The 24,609-nt window shown below is 60.9% G+C and overlaps 2 protein-coding genes and 1 pseudogene across 4 annotated transcripts; all 3 read left to right on the top strand.

The window, feature by feature from the left end:
* The first annotated feature begins 780 nt into the window (after window positions 1-780).
* Window positions 781-5,447, top strand: SNX12 (sorting nexin 12). The gene is made up of 4 exons (XM_032991868.2): window positions 781-1,010; window positions 2,758-2,853; window positions 3,070-3,194; window positions 3,683-5,447. The coding sequence occupies exons 1-4, from the start codon at window positions 846-848 to the stop codon at window positions 3,783-3,785; spliced, it is 489 nt and encodes a 162-aa protein (XP_032847759.2). The 5' UTR covers window positions 781-845; the 3' UTR covers window positions 3,786-5,447.
* A 4,558-nt stretch (window positions 5,448-10,005) lies between these two features.
* SLC7A3 (solute carrier family 7 member 3) lies at window positions 10,006-20,050 on the top strand. Of its 3 annotated transcripts, none has more exons than XM_032991829.2 (12): window positions 10,006-10,372; window positions 14,516-14,924; window positions 15,103-15,261; window positions 15,349-15,529; window positions 15,620-15,732; window positions 16,650-16,872; window positions 17,051-17,190; window positions 17,275-17,377; window positions 17,685-17,896; window positions 18,547-18,713; window positions 18,977-19,085; window positions 19,192-20,050. In XM_032991829.2, exons 2-12 carry the CDS (start codon window positions 14,555-14,557, stop codon window positions 19,323-19,325), a joined length of 1,911 nt encoding a protein of 636 aa, XP_032847720.1. In that variant the 5' UTR covers window positions 10,006-10,372; window positions 14,516-14,554; the 3' UTR covers window positions 19,326-20,050. The 3 variants fall into 3 exon arrangements, with proteins under 3 accessions (XP_032847720.1, XP_042663425.1, XP_032847721.1); XM_042807491.1 differs by lacking the exon at window positions 10,006-10,372 and adding an exon at window positions 11,656-12,703; XM_032991830.2 differs by lacking the exon at window positions 10,006-10,372 and adding an exon at window positions 13,932-14,311.
* LOC116961289 lies at window positions 19,676-23,912 on the top strand (annotated as a pseudogene).
* The last annotated feature ends 697 nt before the right edge of the window (window positions 23,913-24,609 follow it).

Genomic DNA, 24,609 nt, shown 5'->3' with positions numbered 1-24,609 from the left:
GCAGCGCCGCGCCGCTGCGCCTGCGCGCGCGGGGCACGCCGGGAGCGGTAGTCGCGGCGGGGCGGCGACGGGTGGCCAGAGGCGGCCGGCGGACTCCAATACCCAGCATCCCCCTCGCCGGAGGGACGGGGCCCCGCGCGGTGAGCGTGGCAGGCGGTACGCCCGCGCGACTACAGCTCCCGGCAGGCACCGCGGCGGCCGCGGTTACATAAGGCGCCCGGCACCGGGCCGGGTGACCCCTCGCGGGCGGGGCCCTGCTGGAAACCTCACGACGCCACACCGCCGTTACGATGAGCGCGCTGTGACCCCCCCCCTTCCCTGCGGGGAGTGTGGGCCCGGGGAATGGTGCTTATTCCTGCCGTCCCGGTCCGTTTGTCAGAACGGCGGCAACCAAGCTCCAGGGCCCCAGCGCGCTGGGGGCTGGCCCCGCCCCGGACGCTGTATGGCGCCGACTTTCTGTACGTTTTTGAGCCCCCGCTCCCCGGTTCCCAGCCCGGGCGCGCAGCACGGCTGACTCGCCCTCCGGCTTTGCCCCGGCCCGCCGCGGCCGGGCTGGGGAGGCGCCGGCGGCGCGGGGCAGCGCCCACAACTGGCCCACCGCGCAGGTTCTGGGGCCGCGCCGTGGCTTGCCCCGCGCCCTGAATACCCGCTCCGCTTATTCAGGCGGCAGCCGGGCGAAGGCGCCGGCGTGCGCGAGCGGGGCGGCGGCGAGGGGCCCCGAGCCCTGGATACCCCGCCGCGTTATGCAGCCGTCGGGCGGGCCACGCCGCGTGATGCGCGGGCGGGGCGGGCTGCGGCAGCGGGGCGGGGCGGGCCGGGGCGGCGGCGGCGGCGGCGGCACCACCATGTCGGAGGCGGCGGTGGCGGACACCCGGCGCCTGAACGCCAAGCCGCAGGATCTGACGGACGCGTACGGGCCCCCCAGCAACTTCCTCGAGATCGACATCTTCAACCCACAGACCGTGGGCATGGGCCGTGCCAGATACACCAGCTACGAGCTGCGGATGCGGGTGCGGGCCCCGTGGGGCCTGCGGGCCCGGCCCGGGGCGGGCGGGCAGGCCGCGGAGCCCCGTGTGGGCTCGGGCGGGGCTGGGCTGGCCGGTGGCCGGGGGTATGGCCCGGGGAGGGGCGGCAGCGCTCGGTGCGCGGGGCCGGAGCGGTCTCGATGCTCGGCCTGCGCCATCGGGGACGGGGAGCGGCGGAGGGAGCCCGGCCGGGGCGACCCCGCGGCGCTTGGGGTAGCCAGGCAGGGGCTGTGCTCGCCTACAGCGGCGAGGGGGGCTGAGGAGGCGACCCCCGGGGCCGGGCAGTGCTGGGCTGAGGCTGGCAGCTCGCCTGCGGCTCTCCGGCCGGCCGGGGCTCAAGGTCAGAGCTGCTCAGCTGTGGGGTTTGCTGGGACCCTTCGGCATCCAGCGAGGGCTGGTACACACAAGGGCAAGGAGGGTGCTGCCTCAGCAGGCTGTGCCCCTGTCCCCTCCCTGTGCCCGAGTGCCAGACCTGGCACTTGAGCACTGTTTGGTGGTTCTGAGCGGGGCATGACTGTGTGAAGCAGGTTTATCTCGAGCAAGGGAGGAAATCTAGGTAGCAGTACCTTGGGACCCGATCACAGTCCAGTCTAGCTACCCCTTCTGAGTCAGCTTGATCACTTTACAAAGAGCCCGTGATCCAGGAGTGCGAGGCTCAGCAGGCTGAGCACTTCTTGCAACGTTCTCTTCACTGGGTCTTAACCGAGCCGAACTGGGGACCTCTTCACAGCTCTGCATCTGATAGCTGAAGGAAGTAAAATTGAGCTTCCCCTGAAACAAGCTACCTTTAGCATATGGTAAGGTGCTTCTGTTCATAGCGTGACTTAACTGCTAAGTGTCTACCACCTTTCAGAAGAATTGAATGTTTGCCTTTTTATGTTCTGACGCTTGGTTTCCATCAGCCTGCCAAAGGGTGCCTGGCAGGTGACAATGAGAACCTCTTAGTCCCACTGAAACCAGCTCTTGCGGAGATGCTTTGCAAGTAGCTGGTTTTATTTCACAGATCTCATAAAAATGTTGCGATGATACCTGTGTTCATCTGGGTGCTGCTCGTCAGAAGGTTTTGGTACCTCAGTTCCTTGAATGTTTCAGGCTGTGTTGATAGGCTAAAGGTGAAGTTACTGTAGTTGTTGGTCTTTAGAGGCTAGTGGTGGGGAATTGCTGCACATTCTTCCAGTGACATAACCTGGATACAAAAAAGCTGCTTGCCTGTTAGGGTAGGTGATCTGTTCTGAGAGAAGATTGTAGCACAAAGTCTGGCCTTGAGCAGTTCCTGGGATGAGATTTCCTCCCTTAGTTCTTCCATGGAAATGCTGGTGTCAGGTTGGAAGTTCTTTTCCTCTGCAGGCTGCTGTGATGCTCTCTTGTAGATCACTTCAAAATGGAGTGAACTCAGGGAAAAAAAAAAAAAAAAAAAAAAAAGAAAAGAAAAAAATCAGCCTTCTCTATATTGTGAGCTCTGGTTCCAGTGCGTGCCCCTGGGAGGGGGTGTGTTCCTGAAAACTTGAGGGGGAGGGAATGGCTGATTCTATGTAGCCTGGCAAGTGCGTGCTTGATTCCAAAGGGCTTCAGTGCTTGTGTTTTGTCCTGAGTAAATAAGCTGGGTGTTCTTGTGATGCCTCCTTCTCAGGGGGCTTGGTTTTCTAAATGCAGCTTCAGGTATCAATTGCATGTTGAAATACTATCTGGCTTCCAAAGCAACCTGCAAATTAACTACTTCTCTTTGTTACAGACCAACCTCCCAATCTTCAAATTGAAGGAGTCATGTGTGAGGAGACGATACAGTGACTTCGAATGGCTGAAGAATGAGCTGGAACGAGACAGTAAGGTGAGGCCTGACTCAGACCTGCCTGTCCCTGAAACCAGGACATATGGGAACAGTTGCAGTGATAATCTTGAGCCGCCTAGAAGAGAGGCTGTGGTGGTGGGCAGCTGTTGGGACTTCATCTCTATCCACGTAATGGGGCTGGAAGTAGTGTCAAATGGCAAAAGATACCCACTTGCAGGTGACCGTGCTGCTGACAGGGTGATTCCGTGCTTTCAGATTGTAGTGCCACCGCTGCCTGGAAAAGCTTTGAAACGACAGCTTCCCTTCCGAGGAGACGAAGGCATCTTTGAGGAGTCCTTTATTGAGGAGCGGAGACAGGGACTAGAACAGTTTATTAACAAGTAAGCTTGATGTCCTGAGTTTGCTGTGTGCTGCCTTTTCAGCTACTGCCAGTAGAAGAGGGCTGTGGGTTGTCCAGGAAGGAGTCTTAATCTGCTGCATGCAGGTGCTAAAGGAAAGTGTCTGCAGCTGGGCAATGAAACCACTGCTCTGAAGCAAGTCCTGCTTTGAGTATGAGTTGTGTTCAGCGCTCTCTTCTGAGAGTGAAGCGAATACTAGCAGAATAGCTGTGCTGCAGAGAGCCTCTGACAGGGTGGCACTGCTTCAGGATGCTCATGCCCTGCTGCAGGGCATGGTGTGGGAGGGAATGCTCTGTACTCTTGCTGGCCCTGTTGTACACCAGTCCAGTGACCTTGGCCTGACCTTGGTGCAGTTGTGCTTGGGGTTGGCTGCCTGTTAGCAAGGAGGTCTGCCTTACTCTGTAGAGAGAGCAGATGTGTGGGGGTCTTGGTGGTGGCTGTGCTAACCTCCACATCTGATTTTTTTCCAGAATTGCTGGACACCCACTGGCACAGAATGAGCGCTGCTTACATATGTTCCTGCAAGAGGAGACTATTGATAGGAATTACGTCCCAGGGAAAGTGCGCCAGTAGGAGCACCTGGCACTGTCTTCCTCCATTCCACCCTCCCTCCTGCAAAAATGACATTTATTTTTACACTAAATCTGTCTTCTCTGAACCAGTTTTCCTCTCTTGAACCTCCCAGTTTGTTCAGTATTTTCCTCTTTTGTAATGGGCAGCAGCTTGTTCTACTGGGCTGTGATCTTGGCCTAAAGGTATGAAGATTTATGCAAGTGAGTATGTTGTCCCACACCTAGGGGCAGATGTGAATAGGTGTGGAGCAGGAACTTGCTTATGGCGTTATGTTGTAGGAGCTGCCTCTCTCCCTGTACAGGAAAGTATGAGATGACCTTCACTCCCCTGTCCGTGCAGCCCCAAGCATCTCTGCAGGAGACTCTGAAGAATAGCAGTTGTCATGTTGGTCAGTGATTGCATCAGGTATTAGAGTTTTAGTAAGGCTTACCCAAAACAGTGAGTAGGTGCCTGGGTGTGTTGGTCTCTTGTCCACCCCATTCACCCTGCATGAAACCCCCATTCTTCACTGTCTGAAAATGCTGAGACCCAAGACCTACTCTAACCGTGCTCTCAGCCTCCTGCATTACAGACCCGTTTGGTGTATTTGTGTTACTCCCCCTCCTTTCTAACGTGCTGCTGGCAGCTTGAGGGGTTTCCATGATGTGTGCTCTCATGATGCTCTGCGTGGGCAGTTTGGCGTGTGGAAGCTGGGATAGCCTGGGCTGTAGCAGTGTGTGCTGCGACGCCTTGGCCCAGGGTTTCAAAAACACGGCTTGCTGTGCCATGAGCTGGTGTGGTAGTGTTTCCAGCACCGTGCCGCTCAGCTGAGCCATGGTGACCTTGTCCTGGGCCCCAGCTGCAGAGGGGAGGAGGTGGGTCTGGCTGAGGAAGAGCAGGAGAGGGCTGGTGGGGGCTGTTGTAGTGTGCGGCTGCAGTGGCTGCCACAGGAGGAGCCCAGCAGTGGGGCCTGGGGTGAGGCCACCTCTGTAGAAAGGGACAGCAGAAAATGATCAGTCCTGGGCTAGACACTTGCTTACAAAGCAGAAGTAGCAATGGCTTTTTGTATGTTCTCCTGTTCTGCAGTGAGCTAGGCAGTTATTTGTGTGGAAACGAGGACACAAGGCTGGTCAGGGAAGCGTTCAGAGCTTGAGGGGGACCATGAGGCTGTGACTCACTGCAGCAGAACTGTCCTTTGGAGGTTCCTCCGACTGCCACAGCTGCGATGAGTGAGGTTGGGCCTCAGCTCAGGGGCTCCTCAGGTCAAGTCTGGCTGGTTTATAAGCGCTTGGTTGAGCCTTTCTTGGAGTGTAGGCCTGCAATGACTGCCCTTCCGTTCCTGCCTGCCAAGCACGTCCTCCCTAACATCTCCTGGGCTTTCTGGTGAGGAACTGGTGCTGTTGGGTGAGAGGTGGCTCTCGGGGAGGAGAAGTCGCTGAAACCGGGAGGGAGCTGTTCTGAGGGCACGGGAAGGGCCGTGGGGCAGCACGGCAGCGGGTGCCGGTGGAGGTGGCTGTGCCTGTAGCGGGGTTCAGCCCCCGTCCCCCTGCCACTGCCGGCCCCCGCTCGGGGTGGCCCCTTCCTCCTGCCTGTGCTGCTGCGGGGCTGCTACCCACCCAGCTGTCTCCACCCTGTCCAGTGTAACGTCCCGGTTCCGTTCGCATTAAACCACTGTGAAGCCGAGTCTGTGCCTGGTCCTGCGGGGGGTTCCCGGGGCGGAGGGGGGGGGGGGGGGGGAGGGGGAGAACGGCTGGGCCTCCGCGGGGGCGGGGGGGGCGGCGGCGGAGCCCGCCCCGGTCCCGGGGGGCGGGGGGCAGCCCCGCCGGGCCAGTCGCCCGTCGACGAGAGGGACCGCGGCCAGCGCTGCGCCCCTCCCGAGCCCGGGTCTGACCCGCGGGGAACCCCCGCGTTTCCCGGAGAGCCTGCGTGGGGCGGCCCGTCCCCCCCCCCCCCCGGGCCGCGGTGGTGGCAGGCCGCCGGTTCTGCCCCGGGCACGGGCGTCCGCGGGTGCGGAGCTCCCCGAAGCTGCTGAGGAGCGCGATGCCCCGGCAGCGAGGCTTCCCGGGTCGCTGGAGGCAGCCCCAGCACAACGACCCCCGTTCCTGGGGCTGCAAAACCCCCTCTCTTCCCCCCCCCCCCGATACAGAGTTGAAGCCGAAGCCGGCATCCCGACAGGGCTTTGCAGCCGGCAGAACCTTCCGCCGGTCCCAAACCCACCCCCCGGGACACAGGGATGGAAAGTAGTTCTGTACCTGCCAGCTGCCTCACGCGAGGCGGGGGAGCTTGGGGGGTCCGATTCTGGGGGGTCCCTGGAAGTGGCGCAGGTGGGAGCCCAGGCAATGCGCTCGTGCCCCAGGTGCTCTATTTAATTAGCACCGCCTGGCCTCCCACCCACGTGGGCTTGAAGCCTGCACCCCATGGCCTTGCGGGGTCGCAGGGGAGCCGGTTCCCGTGGGCCTGGGGTGGGCTGAGCCTAGGAGAGGGGTGGTGTGGCTGTTTTGGGGTGGCAGCCTGTGCCAAACGTTTGCCTGCTGTAGCTGCTGGCAAGGTTGGGGATGGCAGGCACCCTGCCCTGAGGCTCTCTACAGCAATTCCTATGGTGGCTCATCACTGGCCGCTGGGAAAACTAGCTTCCCTCAAGCGCTTTTGTCTCAGCACGCATGAATCTGGGCAGAAGCCACGGAGGCTCCGGGATGGTGGGAGTAAGGAGCTGCTGCCCTGGGGAGAACATTCACGTCTCGGCTGCAGAGTCAGTGCGGATCCTGGGGAAAGGACGGGAGAGGGCAGTGTGCGCTCAGGCTCAGAGAGGTGAAACTAGGAGCAGGAAGACTAGGCGAAGTCCCTTTCCCTGGAGAGGCACCCAGCAGAGAGCCTGTTAGATCTGGTGCTCTAATTAACCTGTAGGACAGAGCATGGCCCTGCTCAGCTCATGATGCTGCGAGGGTGCTCTCTGAGCAGGGGCTGATGCGCTTGGCTTTCATTTCCTGGACCCCCACTTCAGGATCGACTACCCTGGAGCAAAAGTGCAATAGGACCCAACAGCTGCAGGAAAACGATGAGTGCAAAGAACGGCTGGTTACAGCAGAGACTGTCTTGGGAGCAGGTGAACAATATGGAGGTGTGATCGCACGCAGGAGTGGGGAGCTGCATCTTGCTACCCTGTAGAGAGGAGCCCCTCAGGAACATTCCTGGCTCCTGACTGCCAAAGGCCTGTTGAAAACCAAGCATCTTGTGAGTGCACCGTGGTGAGGAGAGTCTATGTTTCTGTGCCGGGCTCCAGTGGATCCTCGCCTTGTGTCGGCGTGAGCACGGGGAACAGCTGCCCAGGGCAGTTGTTGGGCAGTGCTGCTGCCCAGCAGGGTCCTCACAGAATAAGTGTGCCTGGGAATGCTCCAGCCTGCTCTGCAGGCAGGGTGCGCTGCCTTCCCCAAGAGCTGCAGCTGGACAGCCTGCAGTTCTGGGCCCTGCAGAGTCTCCAGAGTGTGGGGATGCAGTCCCTGTTGAGCAGGGAAGAGCTCACTGTCCTGGCAACATGGAGCACCATTTATCTGGCAGCTTGGGCCAGCTGTGCCAGATGTGGGAGGTGATGGGACCTGGGGCTGCCAATGTGTGGGCTGGCACCTGAGCCATTTTAGCCTTTCCAGGGGTTTACACGAGACCTTGTGCATTTGCTGCATGGCTTTATCACCTCTCAGGTGCTCAGAGGACTGCAGGCTTCTGTCCAGTTAATTTTTTTTAAGGGACTTTTGAAAGATGAACACCCCCTGCGGCTTGTGGTATCACTTTCATACTTCCTGACATGCTGGACATGTCTCCAGGATGGGGTGAGCAGAGGCCTACAGCAGTGAAGTCTCCTACCTGCAAAATATATTTGTGAGCTTGGTACATGGGGCTGGCAGTTCTGGGGGCTGTGGGACACCTGCAATCCAGATGACACCCCTCGCTCTTGTACCTGAAGCCCAGGCCTGCAGCTCCATGGGGACAGAGCAGGATCCCAGCTGCCACCCCACAGGGGCCAGGTGGGAGATGTTCAGGACAGGCTGAGCACCCACATACTTGCCTCCTGCCTGCAGCTGACAAGACTGCTCAGTGTGAAGCCTGTTGCCAGACGATCTCCTTGCAGGTTCAGCCCCTCGCTGGGGTGAGCCCTTGCCCAGGGGCAGGCTGCAGGAATGTTCTGGTGACCCCTTGCCGGTGTCACTGAGGGCTGCTGGGTGGAAGGGACGCAGCTCGTGGCCTTCCCCACGGTGCAGGTGCTGAGTGTTGGGACCAGCAGTGCTTTGATGCTGCTATTGCTCCCCAGGAATCTGTCTGGAAGATGCAGCAGTAGAGGAGAATGATGACTCAGGGAAGAGACTGACAGCTGGCATGTGGGGACAGACTCACAGCAGCCAGTTCTCTGGCTGCCTGTGCTGCTGGGCCAGTGATATTTGAGGAGCTCTTGAATGAATGAGTTTTTTAACCCCTTGCATTTAAAAGAATGGTGTCTTTTCCCAGTGATGCTTGCTGCCTGGTGGGATAGGGCCAGTGCGGGGTGTTGCCTGCTGTTCTCCACGGGGCTGGGCAGAAAGGGCAGGTCTGTGTGGGGCTGTGGCTCATTCTGCTCAGCCAGAGACTTGAGGTCTTCTGTGTGAAGGAAGTGGGTGCTGGTGAATGAAGGCACAGCATGGCTCTGGGGAAGCCTTTCTGGACAAATTTGTTGCTTCCAGGTGGGATGCTTGCATGTGTGGTGGTGGCAAGCAGCTGTATGGCAGTTTCTGCCTTAAACTACCTTCACGGCGCAGTGCTGGCTGATGGCATGTTGGGCTTCTGCAGCTGTTAGTTGCTACTTCCTATTTTACTAGCTGGTGGCTTGCGTCAGTGTCTGGGGCAGGTGGTAGGGAAGCAGTGCTTGGGACTCAGTCCATCACTGTTCCTGCCTCCCAGTGCTGGAAGCCCTGCCCTGCTGCCTTCTCTCTGTGCTATATTGACACAGGCACCTCATGTCTAGGTGAGGCCCTGGAGAGTCCTGCTGTCTGGTGCTGGCAGTGCCCCAGGGATGGGCGGGGAAGGGTGGCCTGCTCCTGCTCCTGTTATCTCCAGCTGGTGTTCCTGGCTGCCCCCCTGAGTGCCGCAGGCAGCCCACCCCCCTTCCTGGGGCAGCTGCTCTTGGCCATGCACAGGGGTGGCTCCACAGAGATGCTTTGTCCACTGTCTCCCACCCCTGCCTGCCACTTGGTCGCCAAGACAAGCAGCTCCGGTGGTAGCATGAGCCACAGCTCTAGCGTGGTGCACGGGGAGGGTTGCCTGTACATGCATGCTGAAGAAACAAACATTTAATGCTGCCTCTGCCTCTGCCTTCAACACTGGTGATGGGCCCTGGCACCACCAGAGCCTTGTGTTGGAAGACCATGACTGGGGGGATGATAAACCCCCAGCTGACCCTGAATTTGTTTGAGACTTGCTGCTCTAGCTGGATGTGCATAAATCTGTGGGGCCTGATGGGATTCATCTCAGGATACTGAAAGAGCTGGCTAATGGCATTACGAGACCTCTCTCCATTATTTTTCAATGGTTTGGGAAGTCTGGAGAGATCCCAGTCAACTGGAAGCTGGTAAATGTTGTCCTCATTTTTAAAAGGGTAAGAAGGAAGACGCTGGTAATTACAGGCCTGTCAGTCTCACTTCAGCGCCTGGTAAAACTATGGAGGAGGTTATTTTGGAAGTTACTGGAAAACACTTGAGAGACAACACAGTCATTAGTCATAGCTGACAGGAGTTCACGAGGCGGAAGTCCTGCTTAACCAACTTAATTTCCTTTTATGACAAGGTCACCCATCTTGTTGACCAAGGGAAGCCAGTACGTGTGGTGGTTTTAGATTTTAGCAAAGCTTTTGATACTGTCTCTCACAGTATCTGTCTGGATAAGGTGTTCAGCACACAACTAGACAAGTCCATAATATGCTGGGTGAGCAATTGGCTGATGGGTCAGGCTCAAAGAGGTATAGTAAATGGGGTTACGTCAGGCTGGCAGCCAGTCACCAGTGGGGTTCCTCAGGGCTGTTTTCGGGCCAATGCTCTTTAATGTTTTTATAAATGATCTGGACACAGGAATGGAATGTGCGTTAAGTTTGCTGACGATACTAGACTAGGAGGAGCTGTGGACTCCCTTGAGGGTAGAGAGGCCTTACAGGGAGATCTGGATAGACTAGAGGGCTGGGCAATCACCAACCACGTGAAATCTAACAAGAGCAAGAGCCGGATTCTCTGTCTGGGACACGGTAATCCCGGTTAGACATGCAAACTGGGGGATGAGAGGCTGGAGAGCAGCCACACAGAAAGCCATCTGGGGGTTTGGGTTGATGACAAGTTGAATATGAGCCAACAGAGAGCCCTGGCAGTCAGAAGGGCCAGCTGCGTCCTGGAGTGCACCAAGCAGAGCATCACTGACCAGTCAAGGGAGGAGACTGTCCCGCTCTGCACTGCACTGGTGCGGCCCCATCTCGAGCACCGTGTGGAGTTTTGGGCGCCTCACTATACGAAGGACACCAGACTGTGAGAGTGTGTCCGGAGGAGAGTGACCAAGATGGTGAAAGGCCTCCAGGGCAAGACTTCTGAGGAGCAGCTGAGGTCAGTTGGTTTGTTCAGCTTGGAGAAGGCTGAGGGGAGACCTCATCGCAGTCTCCAGCCTCCTCGAGGCGGGCAGAGGAGGGGGAGGTGCCGATCTCCCCTCTCTGGTGACCAGCAATAGGGCACGAGGGAATGGAATGAAGCTGCATCAGGGGAAATTCAGATTGGACATTAGGAAAAGGTTCTTCACTGAGAGGGTGGTTGGTCACTGCAACAGGCTCCCCAGGGAAATGGTGATGGCACCAAACCTGGCAGAGTTCAAGGAGCTGTTAATCATATGGCTTAGTTTTAAGTAGTCCTGCAACGAGCAGGGAGTTGGACTCAATGATTTTTATGGTTCCCTTCCAACTGAGATATTCTATGATTCTATGCTTCAGTTGTGGAAGATGACGGGGCTCCAAGGACTGATCTGGATCAGCTTCTGCAGGGCTTTTGGCCCCTTTTCCGGGCTGGAGCCACCTCCTAGCCTCCTTGGCGCTGGCTGTCTGCACCCTGCCACTGTCTGCCTTCCTGCTGCTCCTGTCGGGACGTGCGCTTGGCTCACTTGATGCCTCGAACTGCTTCTGGCTCTTGGCTCATGCTGCTGGATCAGGGCACTGAAAGGGGAGGAGGAGAGCGATAGACTGGGAGGTGAGGATGGGGCACTGGGAAGGTAGATGTGGAGCTGTGTGTGAGGTCTGGGAGCCGGAGCCATGTTCGGTGCCGCGCTCCTGCTCCCTGCTTGAAACTGCCTCCCAATGGCTGCTGTTGCGAGAGGGTTTCTGAGATTCTGTGAGCCTTGGTGTCGTCCCCCCTTCGCCACTCTGGGTACCCAGCCTGTGCTTGGCTGGGCCGGGGCATCCCCCTGTGGAGCCCTGCTGTGCCCGTGGTGCTCCAGGTCCTGCCCGAGAGCACCCTCAGCACCGCAGGCAGCTCAGGAAGGAGCAGCAGGCCCCTTGGCGCTAACAGTGAGCCTGCGAGGGATTTCTGTACCTTCGTCTTGAGCTCACTTCCTTCCCAGCGGGGAGCGTGCGGCCGGGGAGGGCGATGCCAAGCCACAGTTCCTTCTGAGAGTGGGAGGAGAGCCCGCGTCACCGCTCACAGGATGTTGCGTTGCTGCTTCCATTGCCTTGAGGTCATTTTTCCGAGCAGAGACTTCTTGTCTCCCCCGCCCTTGTGTGGGCACCCCCGAGGGGGGTGGGGTGGGCAGGCACCCAGCGTGGGGCCTGCAGCGCCCTGCCCGATGCTCTTGCCTCCTCCGCTGCAAGCAGGCTGGAAGCCTGTTGCTTCTGCCTGCTCGGCAGCGGTGCTGGAGCAGAGCCTTGCCGGCGATGTCAGGGAGGGGCTGGCTCACCCCCCGGCATCGCTGCCTGTTCGAACGGGTGTTCACGACAGGCGAACGCTGGATTGCATCAGGAGCAGGTTTCTGGGGGGCTGGTCCCAGCCCGTGTGCTGGAGAGAAGGGTGCTGGTTCCCCCCTCGCTCCTGGCTGCCGGCCCGACTGCCAGACAGTTTTCCCGCGAAGGACGGAGGTTGAACCACACGATCCTTGAGGTCCCTTTCAACCTGGTATTCCATGATTCTGTGACTGGTGTTTCCCATCACTTAGAGCTGCCTGTTGCTCCCGGAGCCGAGGAGACTGTGGCAGAGCCATCCCCCCCCCCCCGTGCCTCTCGCTGGACTCCCTGTAGCAGGGCTACCCTTCCCACCGTGCCCCAGCTTTGGCAGGCTCTGCTCCCCCGGCACACGGGGGGGCTCGGGGGGACCCCCAGCCTCCTCCTCCGTGGCTTCTCCCGGGGGAGCGCGGCTGATGCCGCCGGCCGCACCGTCCATCCCGCTGCGCTCGGCGGTGCCACTCGCAGCCGCCGCACTTCTGCGGGCCGAGCCGTGCCCGGTCCCCACCCCGCTGCCGGTTCCGACTTAGAATTTATTTATTTTATTTTTTTTTTTTTTTTTTTTTTTTTAAATCCGTGACCCGCAGGGTGGCAGGGCTCGGAGAAACAGGCAACGGTGGGGCTGGGGGGGGACGGGTTTCCCCGCATCGGCTGCGGGGCTCTTCCCGCTCGCCCGTAGCTTCCGCCGGGGCGGGGCGAGTGGGGTGTGGGGGGTGCGTGGGCGGGGGGACACACACAACTGTGGAGACGCGGGGGTAACGCTGCTCTGAGCGGTGCGTTCCAGCATCTGGCGGGAGGAGCCGGGCACCCCCCCGGCAGCGGCGGCGGCGGCAGCATCGGCGGCAGAAACGGCGGCAGAAGCGGCGGCAGAAGCGGCGGCGGCGGCGGCGGCGGCGGCAGTCGTCCCGGAGCGGCGCGGAGCGGAGCGGGGCGAGAGCTCAGCCGGAGCGAACCGCCGGTGAGTCGCGGCGGGCGCTGCCGCCGGGCCTGGCGCAACCGGTGCCGCGCTTGCATCAGCCGCCGCCCGCACGTGGAGCCGCGGTCCCGCCGTCCCCGGGGCAGCGCCCACGGAGCCAGGCGGGCAGCTCCCCGGGGGGCTGGGGAGGAGGACGAGGAATGGGGGGGGGGGATTGAACCTGACGGCCCCGGCACCTGCTCCGGGATGCGGCGGGGACCGGGATGCGGCGGGAGCTGTCGCCCCACGCGGGGCTTCTCCTGCGCGCCTTCCAGCCCCGGGCGTGACAGCGTGGCTTCCTGCGAGACGCTTCTCCCGGCCGTGGGCTGAGCCCACCTGCCCCAGCAGCTTCCCCGAACGGGGCTGCGGAGGCTCCGGGTGCTTAACGCCTTCCTTCCCCCGGGCAGCGGGGCCCGCGTGGGGTGGGGTGGGGTGGGGTGGGGGGGCAGGCTGTCCCCCATCTTGCTGCTTGGTGTACTCGCGCCCTTTTTTCTTTGCGCTGCTCGGGGATTAAGGGCTGAGCACGTTTCTGCTGCCAGCCCCCCCCATGCTTGCGGTCTGTAGGGCTGGCGTCGGGCATCGAAAATCCTCAGAGCAATCCAGCAGCGCTGGGGAAGACGGCCAGAGCTGCCTGGATGGACAGTGACTGGGGAGGGGGGCAGCGCTGGGGCACTTGTTGTTCCCTTGAAACCCGTTCCAGAGGCTGCCCGGGGCTGGGCCGGCTCCTTGGGCCAAGGCCGAACGTGGAACGTGCCAGCTCAAGGTGGAAGTTTCTCCAGAAGTGGGCTGGTTTGGTGGTTATGGGGAAGCAGCTGCGCTGGTGGCTGCCACCGCAGCCCTGGTAATCCCTCTCGGCGGAAACGGGTCACAAAGTTGTCCTCATGCGTACCGACACTGCTGCATGCAGCGTGGCATCGGTGCTGCCCCGTGCGCCTGGCTGGAGCATGTTTTGTTTCCCAATGAAGGGAGCAGCTGGTGGGGGGAAGGCGCTGGTGGGCGGGTGCTGGTCACGGGGCGCCAGCCACAGCCGTGGGCACTGGGAGCTGCTTTCCTTCTGACTCCTCTCACCCTGGGCAGGCTGACTGCTCCACGGGGTGCTTGTCTCCCGGAGCTTTTTGGGGATGGGCGGCTGCTGTGAGCAAGGGGAGTGGGGGTGTCGCACGTTTAGGGCAACTGCAGCCTGCGCGGGCTGCTCAGCAAGTGCCATCAGCACGCAAGGGATGTGTGCGGGGGGCTCGCACTGTATGTCTGGCCACGCACCCCCGCCGAGGGTGTAGTGAAGATGCTGGGAGCAAAGCAGAAGTGGCTGCGTCCCATGGACCAGCCCAGCCTGCCAAATCCTCTGCTGGAGGAAAGCTTTGTCTCCCTGCCATCGCTGCTGCACATGCCCACGCGCCAGGCCGGCGGGATGCACCAGCAGTCAAGTTTGGGCTGAGGGATCTCCGGGCTGCCAAATCAGTGGAGACTTGCTGGGAGACAGTGAGCAAGCTCTGGGACATGCCCAGGGGCCCTGCGGTGGAGACCACACAGGCCTGGTGCAGTGAGCCTATTTCCCACCATGGACTTGCCGGATTCATCCCGGGCTCTCTCCCAGTGCAGGGGCTGTGCAGGGTGGGTATGTGCAGCTCCACGGCGCCGTGGAGGGAGCCGCCACGGCTTGTGCCCCACCAGCGTGGCGGGGGCTTGGTGCCGATACGTCAGCGGGGGGCAGGCACAGCTCCTCTGGGCATCACTGCCTGCCCTGCTCCCTGCAGCCTGGGTCCTGCTGCCGGCAGGGCATGGAGCTTCATGCTCCTGTGGTCTCTTCCCTTGCAGGGGTCTTGAGCAGCTGAGTACCACCCACGGGAGGACGAGATGTTTGGGGGAAAAATGACCAGCGTGGGGAAGAAGCTGATCCGCCGGCGCGTGGTGGATCTGAGCTCTGAGGACACACGTTTTGCTCGCTGCCTCTCCACGCTGGACCTCATAGCCCTGGGAGTGGGCAGCACGCTCGGGGCTGGCGTGTACGTGCTGGCCGGGGAGGTGGCCAAGGAGATGGCTGGTCCTTCCATCGTCCTCTGCTTCCTGGTGGCTGCTCTCTCATCGGTACTGGCTGGACTCTGCTATGCAGAGTTTGGGGCCCGCGTCCCCAAGACTGGCTCTGCCTACCTCTACAGCTACGTCACCGTTGGTGAGATCTGGGCTTTTACAACCGGCTGGAACCTCATCCTCTCATACGTGATAGGTACGGGGCCGGGCGGGGTGCTAGCATGTGCTCCTTCCAGCACCGCACTAGCAGCGTGGGGGGCTGCTGGGGGCAGGCTATGGGGTGGGATCAGCAGGGAGGTGAGTGCCGGGGTGGGGGATGGCCGGTGCCGCTCTGCCCTGGGCTTGGGCTGATGCACAGATTTGCCATCGACCAGGCACAGCCAGCGTGGCTCGAGCCTGGAGCGCAGCATTCGACAACATCATTGGCAACCACATCTCCACCTTCTTCATGAACAAGACCACAGTGCACCTGCCGGGGGTGCTGGCCGAGCGCCCGGACTTCTTCGCTGTGATCCTGATCGGGCTGCTCACTGGTGAGTGCATAGGAGAGGCTTCCATGGCACAGCGGGTGGTGGCACGGGAGCCTGGCGGTCCCCCACTCACCCTCTCCATCCCTGCAGCGCTGCTGGCCTTCGGCGTCAGTGAATCTGCCCTTGTGAACAAGATCTTCACTGCGGTGAACCTCTTGGTGCTGGGCTTTGTCATCATTGCCGGCTTTGTGAAGGGAGACATCAAGAACTGGCAGCTCTCGGAGGAGGACTACATCAACCGCTCGCACCTGGACCCGCGGGAAGACAGCGGGTGAGGAGAGCAACTGTGCCAGGCACAGCGCTGGCACCAGCCCCGCCGTCCGCGCACCCCATGGCAGCTGCTCTCCTCCCTCCTTTCCAGGAAAAAAGCCTTTGGCTCCGGCGGGTTTTTCCCCTTTGGACTGGAAGGGATCCTGACCGGCGCTGCCACCTGTTTCTACGCTTTTGTGGGCTTTGACTGCATCGCCACCACAGGTACGGCCCTGGGCGAGGGCGCTGCGGGCATTTCACCAGCTCAGCCGGCTGGCCCCCCCCAGGGAGGATGCTCCGCGGCGTGGGGAACAGCCCATCCCACCGCTCCTGGGAGGTTTCCCCGCACCACGGCAGCTCTGTCCCCAGCTGAGTCACAAAAGGGCTCACAGCCTGCCCTCCCCCAGGAAAAGGGGCCCCCCGCACCTGCGCAGGCAGCTCCCAGGTCAGTGGGGAGCCCTTCCACTGCTGAATCCAGGCTGCAACACTGCTGGGAATTGCTACTGCCTCCCGGTTATTTTCCAGCCTCAGGCAACATTTATCTAAATGACTGAGTTCCCGCAGAACCACCGTTCAACGCAGGGAGCCCTCTTAATTTCCTCTCATTCCTCCAGGAATCTACTTAGAGGGTGGCTGGTACAGGCTGTTCTGCCTGTGCCTCCCCGCTCCCAGGGGCTGCCCGGCAGCCACCTCCTTCCCTCCTACAGCGGCTGCCGAGCCCCTTGCCAGGGCGCGTGGTGCGGGGGGAGCGCGTGCTTTTGCAAAGGCCGGGGGGCAGAGGGCATGGTGGCTGTGTCGCTGTGCCCACGCGGACGGAGGGCCTGCGTTCAGCAGGCTCTGCTGGGAGCAGGATTTGCTGGGAGGGGCAGAGGGCTGGCATGGCTCGGGGGGGGGGTCGTGAGCCCAGCTGCCAGGCACCGCACACCTAGAAGCCAGGTCTGCAGCCACGCACCTCTGCTCTTGGCAGTGCCAAGGCCTCTGCCAGCACAGCAGCATGGCTAGGGACCCCTCCTCTCTTAACAGCCCCTCTCTTGCTGCTGCCCAGCCCCATGCTGCCGTGGAAAGTGGCTCATCCCCCGGGGCCAGCTGCCCCACGCCGTGCCGCGTAGCGGGGACGGACGCTGCCTCTTGTCTCCGCACAGGGGAGGAAGCCAGGAACCCACAGCGCTCGATCCCCATTGGCATCATTGTGTCCCTCCTCATCTGCTTCGTGGCTTATTTTGGGGTCTCTGCGGCCCTGACCCTCATGGTGCCCTACTTCCTCCTGAACAAGGAGAGCCCCCTGCCCGAAGCTTTCAAGGCCGTGGGCTGGGACACCGCCCGCTATGCTGTTGCTGTCGGCTCGCTCTGTGCCCTCTCCACCAGGTAGGACTGTCTCCATTCCTGGCATCGCCTGGCACAGCATGGGGACCAGCACCACGCGTCCCGGCTGGGCTGGGGGTCTGCTGTCCTGCTGCCAGCACAGCGCCGGTCCCGTCCCTGCCTGGGTGGTGGATGTGGACAGCTTGCTTGGCAGGCCTTGAGACATCTCTCCCCACGGCAGCTTGCTGGGGTCCATGTTCCCCATGCCCCGTGTGATCTACGCCATGGCGGAGGATGGGCTGCTCTTCAAGTTCCTCTCCAGCATCAACAACCGCACGAAGACCCCTCTATCAGCCACCATCACCTCGGGGCTCCTGGCGGGTAAGGCTCCCAGCTGCTGCCTCGCACCGAGCCCCACGATGGTCCAGAGCAGAGCTCATACTGCATGTCATGTCCTTGTTGCAGCGCTGATGGCCTTCCTGCTTGACCTGAAGGACCTGGTGGACCTCATGTCGATTGGCACGCTGCTGGCCTACTCGCTGGTGGCAGTGTGTGTGCTCATCCTCAGGTGGGTGCCTCCCCTTGTGTGGCAGTGCCCAGGGTGGATGTGCCCTTGCATCAAGCCCAGGGCTTGTGGACAAAGCTTTTTCCTTGGGGGGATGTGGCCCGGGGAAGGATCAAGCCCCCACGGTGGAGGCTGCTCACAAGAGCCTGTGCGGAGTTTCTGGGCACGTCCACGGGGCAGCCACCACGGGGCTGCCGCCGGAGCAGCACATGGGGCTGGAGGAGTGGGAGGGCGTATGAGGGTGCTGCCCACTGTCCCCCTGGACTGGGAGGTTCCTCGGGCTCCGCTGCGACTTCTCCCATCTGCACAGGTACCAGTCGGGGCAGCTGAACTCCCCGAAGGCCGTGGAAATGCTGGAGCTGAACGGGAACGAGGAGGAGAGGGTGATCATGAACCTGACCATGGCTGCTGCCAGTGCCCAGCAGAAAGAGATGCTGTCCCTGACGACACTCTTCAACCCACCCATGGACACCCCCACCGCGCTCTCAGGCCGCATTGTCTACATTTGTGTATCCATCATCGGTGAGGGAGCGGGAGCTGGCAGCTGATGTCCCCTCTTGCCACTGGCCGGGGCATTTTTGATGTGTCTCCACAGAGCCGGGGAGGGATGGTGGGCACGCTGGGCAGCGTCTGTGTAGCACAGGCTGCCACCTGCCAGCCCGTGCTGGGCCCACTCTGCCCTGAGCGGGGTGCCAAGCGCAGGGCGTGGGTGGCATTTGGGGCACACGGGGGGGGCTGGTGGAGGATGTGGGTGCTAAGCCAGGCGTGTGCAGGTGGTTGCGGGAGCTCCCTGTGACAAACGTGGCCCAGGCTGGCCACCCCGCGAGGGTGGTCCCTAGCCCTCTGAGAGTGCTTGGGCTCACCCAGGGAGGTTTGATGTGTCCATCAGTGGCTTTATTGTGCGGGCAGAATGGGGCGGCTGGGCCGGGTCTGGGTGAGTATCAGAGCTGGGTTTGAGCTCAGCTGAGGGCAGGCTTCCCTCGGCTTGCCAGGCTGGTGAATTCCCCTGGCAAAGTGCTTTCCCAAGGCTTTGGGGTGGGTGTTGGAGACAGCATGTGCTGGACCCATACCTGACCGAGAGGAGTGGGTACCTCAGCCCAGCCACTGGTGTGGCTCAGGGTCCCAGGAAGGCCACGTGCCATGCAGCCCCCCAACCGCTTCCTCTCTTACAGCCACACTGATCACAGTCACCTGCATGGTCCTGACCCTCAAGGTGACCGCGCTGAAGGATGGCAGTGTTGGCTGGATTGTGTTCCTGGTGCTGCTCCTCGTGGCTCTACTCATTCCTACCATCATCGTTTGGAGGCAGCCGCAGAGCAATGCGCGACTGAACTTCAAAGTGAGTGCAGCCCCCAGCAGCTTGGCATCTGCACCCCTGCGGACCCCTTGCAGGGTCTGCCAGGGCTCACTGCTGGGCTGTCACCATCCAGGAAAGTTCAGGGCCCCGAGATGCAGCTCTCCAAGGCGCAGTCCCCAGCGTGGCAGTGCCCAGGTGCTCTCTGGGCTGTGGCAGGGGCGGCATCCCTCTGTCGCCAGGAGCATCCTTGAGCCCAGCTGGGTCCCTCAGGGCACAGCTGACACATCATCTCTTGTCCCTCGCAGGTACCTTTCCTCCCACTTCTGCCAATCTTCAGCATCTTCATTAACATCCTGCTGATGGTACAGCTGAGTGCCAGCACCTGGGCATGGTTTGCCATCTGGATGGCTGTGGGTACGTGTCCTGGGGAGGGGAGTGTGGTGCCCGCAGGGTCTCCCCTGGGGGTCTGTCACACTGGCAGCCTGGCGCTGTGCGTTTCATTGTGGAAACTGTCCCACAGGTTTTATGATTTACTTCGGCTACGGGATTCGGAACAGCGTGGAAGGGAAGAATGCGGAGGAGCCCAGTGCCACAGTAGAAAAGCCTTTATGCCACCCTGGACTAGACCTCAGCGCCAGGGCTGCTGCGGTCTGAGGGCCCAGGCACCAGCACTCCGTGGAGCTCTGCCAGTATTCCCGCTTGGGAACCAGATCATGATCCATAAAAAATTCATCCCCTCTCCCGCAGGGAGCTAGTCCCAGAGTCAGGACCATGGAGTCGGGTCGTGCGCTGCCCTTTCCCCTCGCAGAACAGAGGTCAAAGAGACAACTCCCTGGGCCAGGAGGGAGCGCCGGTGGCCTAGGGCTGGTCTCTGCCATCCCCCCAACCCTGCCGAGGGGCAGTGACACCGGCACGGCCCTGCTGCTGTGGAAGCTGCTGTCAGAAATGCTGCTTTCCCTGTGCGCAGGAGGCCCGCCTCCCCCCCCCCCCCCCCGCCCCCAATGATGCAGCTGTATTCATTCCGTCTGTCCGTGTGGCTGTGGTCACTACCTCCTCTCCGTGCTTTCCAAGCACTGGGCGTGTACGTGGCAGCTGTAGCTGGAGCCATGCACCGAGGCTTGGGGCAGCTCGTTCTGGTACTGCCAGCAGTCCGGTACTCCCCGTCAGCACGGGGCTCAGCTGGCCAAAACCTCTGTCTGGGATTTGCATCCCGCACTGAGCCCTGTGCTGCCTGGCCATGCCGTTCGGTGTGAGCATCTAACTCGGGTGTCCGTGAAGATGTCCACAGTGTAGCTGTACTACTGTCCAACCTCCTATACCTTTGTATAATTGGTGTTTTAATGTCAACTTTTATACCTATTAAACTCAATGGTTTTTAAGTGCTTGGCTCTGATGGTCCTGCTGCATCCTGTTAATGCCCTGCGGTCGCTGGCCCTTGGGCAGGACCCCATGGGAGTAGCCAGAAACTGTGGAGCAGAGCTCCAAGGCCAGCTCAGCCCAGCACTGCTGGTACCCGGGGGCAGGACAGGAGCCTGCCATGGCCCCATCCTGCAGTGGTGCTGTGTGGGAGCGTGTCACCACGTCCCAGGGCAGCGGCTGCAGTAAAGACCTTGGAACTATCTCCTGGAGGCACCAGCAATGGCCTGCAGAGGAATTGTGGCCAGGAGCTGGGCTGCATCCATGGGAGAAAATGGCAATTTCCCAGATTCTGGTCTGGTCTAAATCAGCCCTGACAAATTATTTTGCAAAATAATCTAATCTAGGGCAGATTGAACTCGCGTGGTTTTGGCATCTCTCCCTGTTTCCTGGCAGTGGAGCAGGGTCACTGCACGGTCAGCGGTGAGGGCCCCACACCACCGGCTCTGCTCGGCCCCTGGGCTGGAGCTGTGAGCCCTGCCCCAGGGCTGTGCCCGGGGTAAAAGGGGCTGCGGCACCTGCTCTGGGCTGGGCTGGGCACCGCCTGCCCCTCCGCCCCAGGTTGAGGTGCCCTGCCAGAGCCTCAGGCTCCAGCCCACAAACGCAGCTGACCCCTGGCACCGGCTCCTCCAGCTCTCCTGGTCACGCTGGTGCCTCAGTGTGCTGCGCCGGGTTCCATGCCCACGGCTATGCGTGGGTCTGCTTGTGCCTGCAGACGTGTTTGCGCCTGGCTCCAGGCCACCCCACTGAGAACCAGCATCCCATCCTGGGTGCCCACCCATGGAGCGGGGTGATGGAAGCCCCGAGCAGCTCCCACCGTGGCAGCCCGGCACAGGTAAGCGGCTGCCTGGCACTATCAGCCCGTGCCGGCGTGGTGCCATCCTGCCACAGGCGCAGGTGCTGGCGGGAGCACAGCAGCCCTGTCCGCACCAGCCCCACGGCGGGCACTGTGCCCTCCCTTGGCTGCCTGCCTGGGGCTGGGGGGGGGGCACCCCAGACCTGGGCGACCACTCTGAGGGGACCCTGCCTCCCTCTGCCCATTGCCTCCTTCCACTCTATCCGGGCTAGCAGAGCTGCCAGGGATGGCAGTGTATCCTCTGCCAGGCACTGCCTCTGCCCTTCCCAGGCCCTGCCAGCGTTCCTCTACATCTTGGTGCATCAGTTGCGGGGGGGTGAATAACACCCAGCTGGAGCCCCAGCATGTTTGTTGGCAGAAGGGAGCCGCCTGTGCTGCTCCCACCGCTTTAACCGCTGCCACGCCAGCTTGTGTGCAGCCTGCTGAGATGCTCCGATATCACCCCAGGGCTCCATGGTGAAGAGAGGGACTGGGAGGGAAGCACGTTCCTGGGTGAAGACTGTCGGGTGATGGGGGCTGCAGGGTGGGCTTTCCACCCCCGTGCCAGTCTGGAAGGGGCCATTTTCTGGTTTGAGAGGCTTGCCCCCCCCCCAGGTGCTGCACGCAGCTGCCTGCAGTTTGCCCCATCAGCCGGGGAACTTCCACCCAGAGTCTCAGCACAGGATGTGTTCCTGCCTGCTGCCCGGCCGTGGGCCTCCCGGGGGCAGCTCCAGCCCCAGCACAGGGGCAGGCAGAGCCCTGGGGGGAACCAAACAAGCCTGAAGCTGCTCCCCCGCTGCCTCTGCCACCGCGCTGGCGCTGGGCAGGCTGGAAACACGCATGGGCAGGCACACCAGTCCTGTTTCAGTGCGGTCTTGATGGCTGTGGCACTCACCCATAGCCAGGGCTTGGTGTGTGATCTCCCTGTTGCTGCCTGCCGTGGATTTAAAGGGGAGCTGGAGGGTTGCTGAGCTGCGGGCGACGCGTACCCTGGTGTGTGGAAGGTGCACGGAGCCGGTGGCTCTCAGCATCCCCCTCCCCAGCCTGGCTCCACGCTGTCCCCCGTGGCTTTTGTAACTGCACACAGTGCTGTGCTAGCTGCCTTTGGGGGACACGGGGCTTTCTGGGTTGTGGGGTTGGAGCAGCTCTCTGCACACCAGCTGCTTGCCGAGGAAGAGCCTCTGGGGGGGCTGCCAAGAGGAGCCCGAGTACTCAGGCTCGGGGCAGGATGGAGACAGAGGGCTATGTTGCTGAGCTGCTGGAGGGAGAGCTGGTTCTGCAGAGCCTGCCCGCTGCGCTGCTCCCCTGACAGAACAGGGGTAGCCCTGGCGCATGGAGATGTAGCAGCAGATTAAATTTTAAATTTGGTGCAATGATCCACTTGGGAGTTAAAATAGGCTGGCTTGTCCACATGGCTCTGTAACCCCAAATATTTCACCCTGGGGAGTTAATGCACTGCCTTCTCCCCTGTAGGACCCACGAGGAGTATCCTCACATACTTCCCCTGCAGGACCCACAAGCAGGTATCATCAGATCCTCTTCCCTGCAGATGACCGGCTGATGGAGCAGAGCTGGGGGGCTGCCGGGTGGGGCACATCCATCAGTGGGGCACAGGCCCTGGAATCCACCCTGGGGCAGATGGGGTTACTGGCTTGACAGGGAAGACTCATCAGCTCGTGATATTTCTGCAGCGGTTGCGTTGCAGGGCCTCACCATCCAGAAGAGCTCCAGGAGATCAAAGCTGGTGCCGGGTGAGATTCCTATCTCTCCTTACTCATCCAGCTCCAGGCAGGTCCCAACCCTTCTGCTTTTTGTGGTAACCTCTGAAGCATGCACAGCCCGGTATCTGGCACCAGGCAGCATGCATCCGATAATCCTCTCGGCCCTGAGCTGCAGCAGGTGGTCAGCTCTCTATTCATGCAAGCTTAATGCTCTCCTTGCTCTGCCTTTGCAGGTCTGGCACGATGACTTGCTGCCAGGTGGTTACTCCTCTCTCGCTCTCCTTTCTTCCCAGTGCTGCAGCTGGTGACCTGGTTCCCGCTCTCCTTCCCTGGTCCACGCTCCAACTAGCCAAAGGGCAGTTCTTGTCACAGCCTGTCCCAGAGCTAACAACACCTGAGCTGTGTGGGAGGACACCCTGGTCCCTCAGGACTTCCTCCTCTCTTACAAGACGGTGTACCCCGATGGGCTCACCACAGTGGAAGTGAGCACCTGTGTGAGTGGCATGGAGAGGAGATGGTGGAGGTGGTGTGTGCGATGCAGGCAGCAGATTTATGGCGCAGACAGGCGGTTTTCCACCGGTGGGAACTGCTTCCCGATTAACTACCCCTTCTCTGCCATCGTCAAGGTCTCCGTGGGCTGTGTGGGCATGCTGGTGTCCGAGCACCACGTCCTCACTGCTGCTCACTGCATTCCTATTAGCAAAGACTACATGAAGGGGGCCAAGAAGATCAAGGTGGGTTTCCTGATGCCAGTGCAGGGCATTGCCAATGGGACAGGGATGGGGAGGCTGGTGATGTGCTGGACCGAGGTGCAGCACATGCAGGTGCCCAGGGGCTGGATCCAGGACCCCAACCTGGCCAGCGTGGACTATGACTGCACTTTCTCAGAGCTGCACAGCCTGTGCACACTGGTGCCCACATGTGAGGCTGGTGGCAGCTCTGGCAGTGGAAGAGATGGCTGGGAAGAAGATTCTCTTCTTGGGGTCTGACAGCGACAGGCTGGGTGAGCTGGTCTACCGTTTCTGTGGGGTGGAGGACGGGACAGTCCACCTCATATACAAACACTGTGATGCCAGGCCTGGGATGTATGGCAAAGCGTGGGACCCTGTATGACACAAACTGGAAAGGAAGGTGATCAGGGTCTCCTCAGAGCACCAGTGGCTAGGGAGCACCACAACTGCAATGTTGCCGTTCGCCTGACCATACTGACAGTTTGCTCAGATTTGTTACTGGATCAAAGGGGACTCTAAAAGCTGTCACACAGAATGAGACCCGCAGCTTGTCTCTTCCCCTCCCCAGTGCAGATGGCTTTGAGTGTGCGAGAACGTGGCCAAGGAGCCCGAGGAGAAGCCACCTTTCCTGGCAAAACTGCTCTACTCTGTTCTGTTCTCTGCCATGGAGGAAGAGGGTCTCCACAGATCACAAGGGATCCAGCAGAAACTCACTGAAGTCCAAGTCCTGATTCCCCAGGAATCCTGAAGGGTGGTTTATGTCCCTTTGGTTGATGCTGGCATTAACTCAGCATCAGGGTTCTTTGCTGAAAAAGCTTGGCTGTCAGCCAGGGAAAGTGGCGTCTGCTTCCAGCATGTTAACTGCTCACGACGTGGAGAGGCAGCCACATGCTTGCTGCTAAGCTTTACCCCGTTTCTCTTGGGTCTCAACAGGCCTCTTGGTCTGTTGGCTGCACTGCTCGCCTAGGCACTGCCCCAGCAATGTGAGGACAAAGGGTTTTCTCTCCTAATAGGGCCTTGGTGTGCTGATGAAAGGTGTCTGAAAGGCAGCCCTGGAGCTTGAGTCTGCTGGGCACAGAGTGTGCCACAGCCAGGAGCCTGGCCAGGGCAGGAGAGTCTGCTCCAGGACCCTGGCAGCCACAGTGCCTGGGAAAGCTCTTGGCAAGGGCACCTCTTCTGACGGATGCAGCACGGTGCCACCTGGGTACCTACATGTGGCAGCACGGGCTGAGAAC

This window comes from Tyto alba, unplaced genomic scaffold (genome assembly GCF_018691265.1).
Source record: "Tyto alba isolate M040663 unplaced genomic scaffold, T.alba_DEE_v4.0 Super-Scaffold_5, whole genome shotgun sequence".
Taxonomy (NCBI): Eukaryota; Metazoa; Chordata; class Aves; order Strigiformes; family Tytonidae; genus Tyto; species Tyto alba.
The sequence above is the reverse complement of the archived record's forward strand: the minus strand, read 5'-3'. Positions and strand labels throughout refer to the sequence as shown.

Excerpts from the sequence above, each read along its gene's own strand:
- SLC7A3 (XM_032991829.2), top strand. The coding sequence starts at position 14,555 with ATGTTTGGGGGAAAAATGACCAGCGTGGGGAAGAAGCTGATCCGCCGG. Across the intron at positions 15,530-15,619 it reads GACCCGCGGGAAGACAGCGG|GAAAAAAGCCTTTGGCTCCG; the intron begins GTGAGGAGAGCA and ends CCTCCTTTCCAG. Across the intron at positions 17,897-18,546 it reads CATTTGTGTATCCATCATCG|CCACACTGATCACAGTCACC; the intron begins GTGAGGGAGCGG and ends CCTCTCTTACAG.
- SNX12 (XM_032991868.2), top strand. The coding sequence starts at position 846 with ATGTCGGAGGCGGCGGTGGCGGACACCCGGCGCCTGAACGCCAAGCCG. Across the intron at positions 2,854-3,069 it reads AGCTGGAACGAGACAGTAAG|ATTGTAGTGCCACCGCTGCC; the intron begins GTGAGGCCTGAC and ends CCGTGCTTTCAG. Across the intron at positions 3,195-3,682 it reads CTAGAACAGTTTATTAACAA|AATTGCTGGACACCCACTGG; the intron begins GTAAGCTTGATG and ends ATTTTTTTCCAG.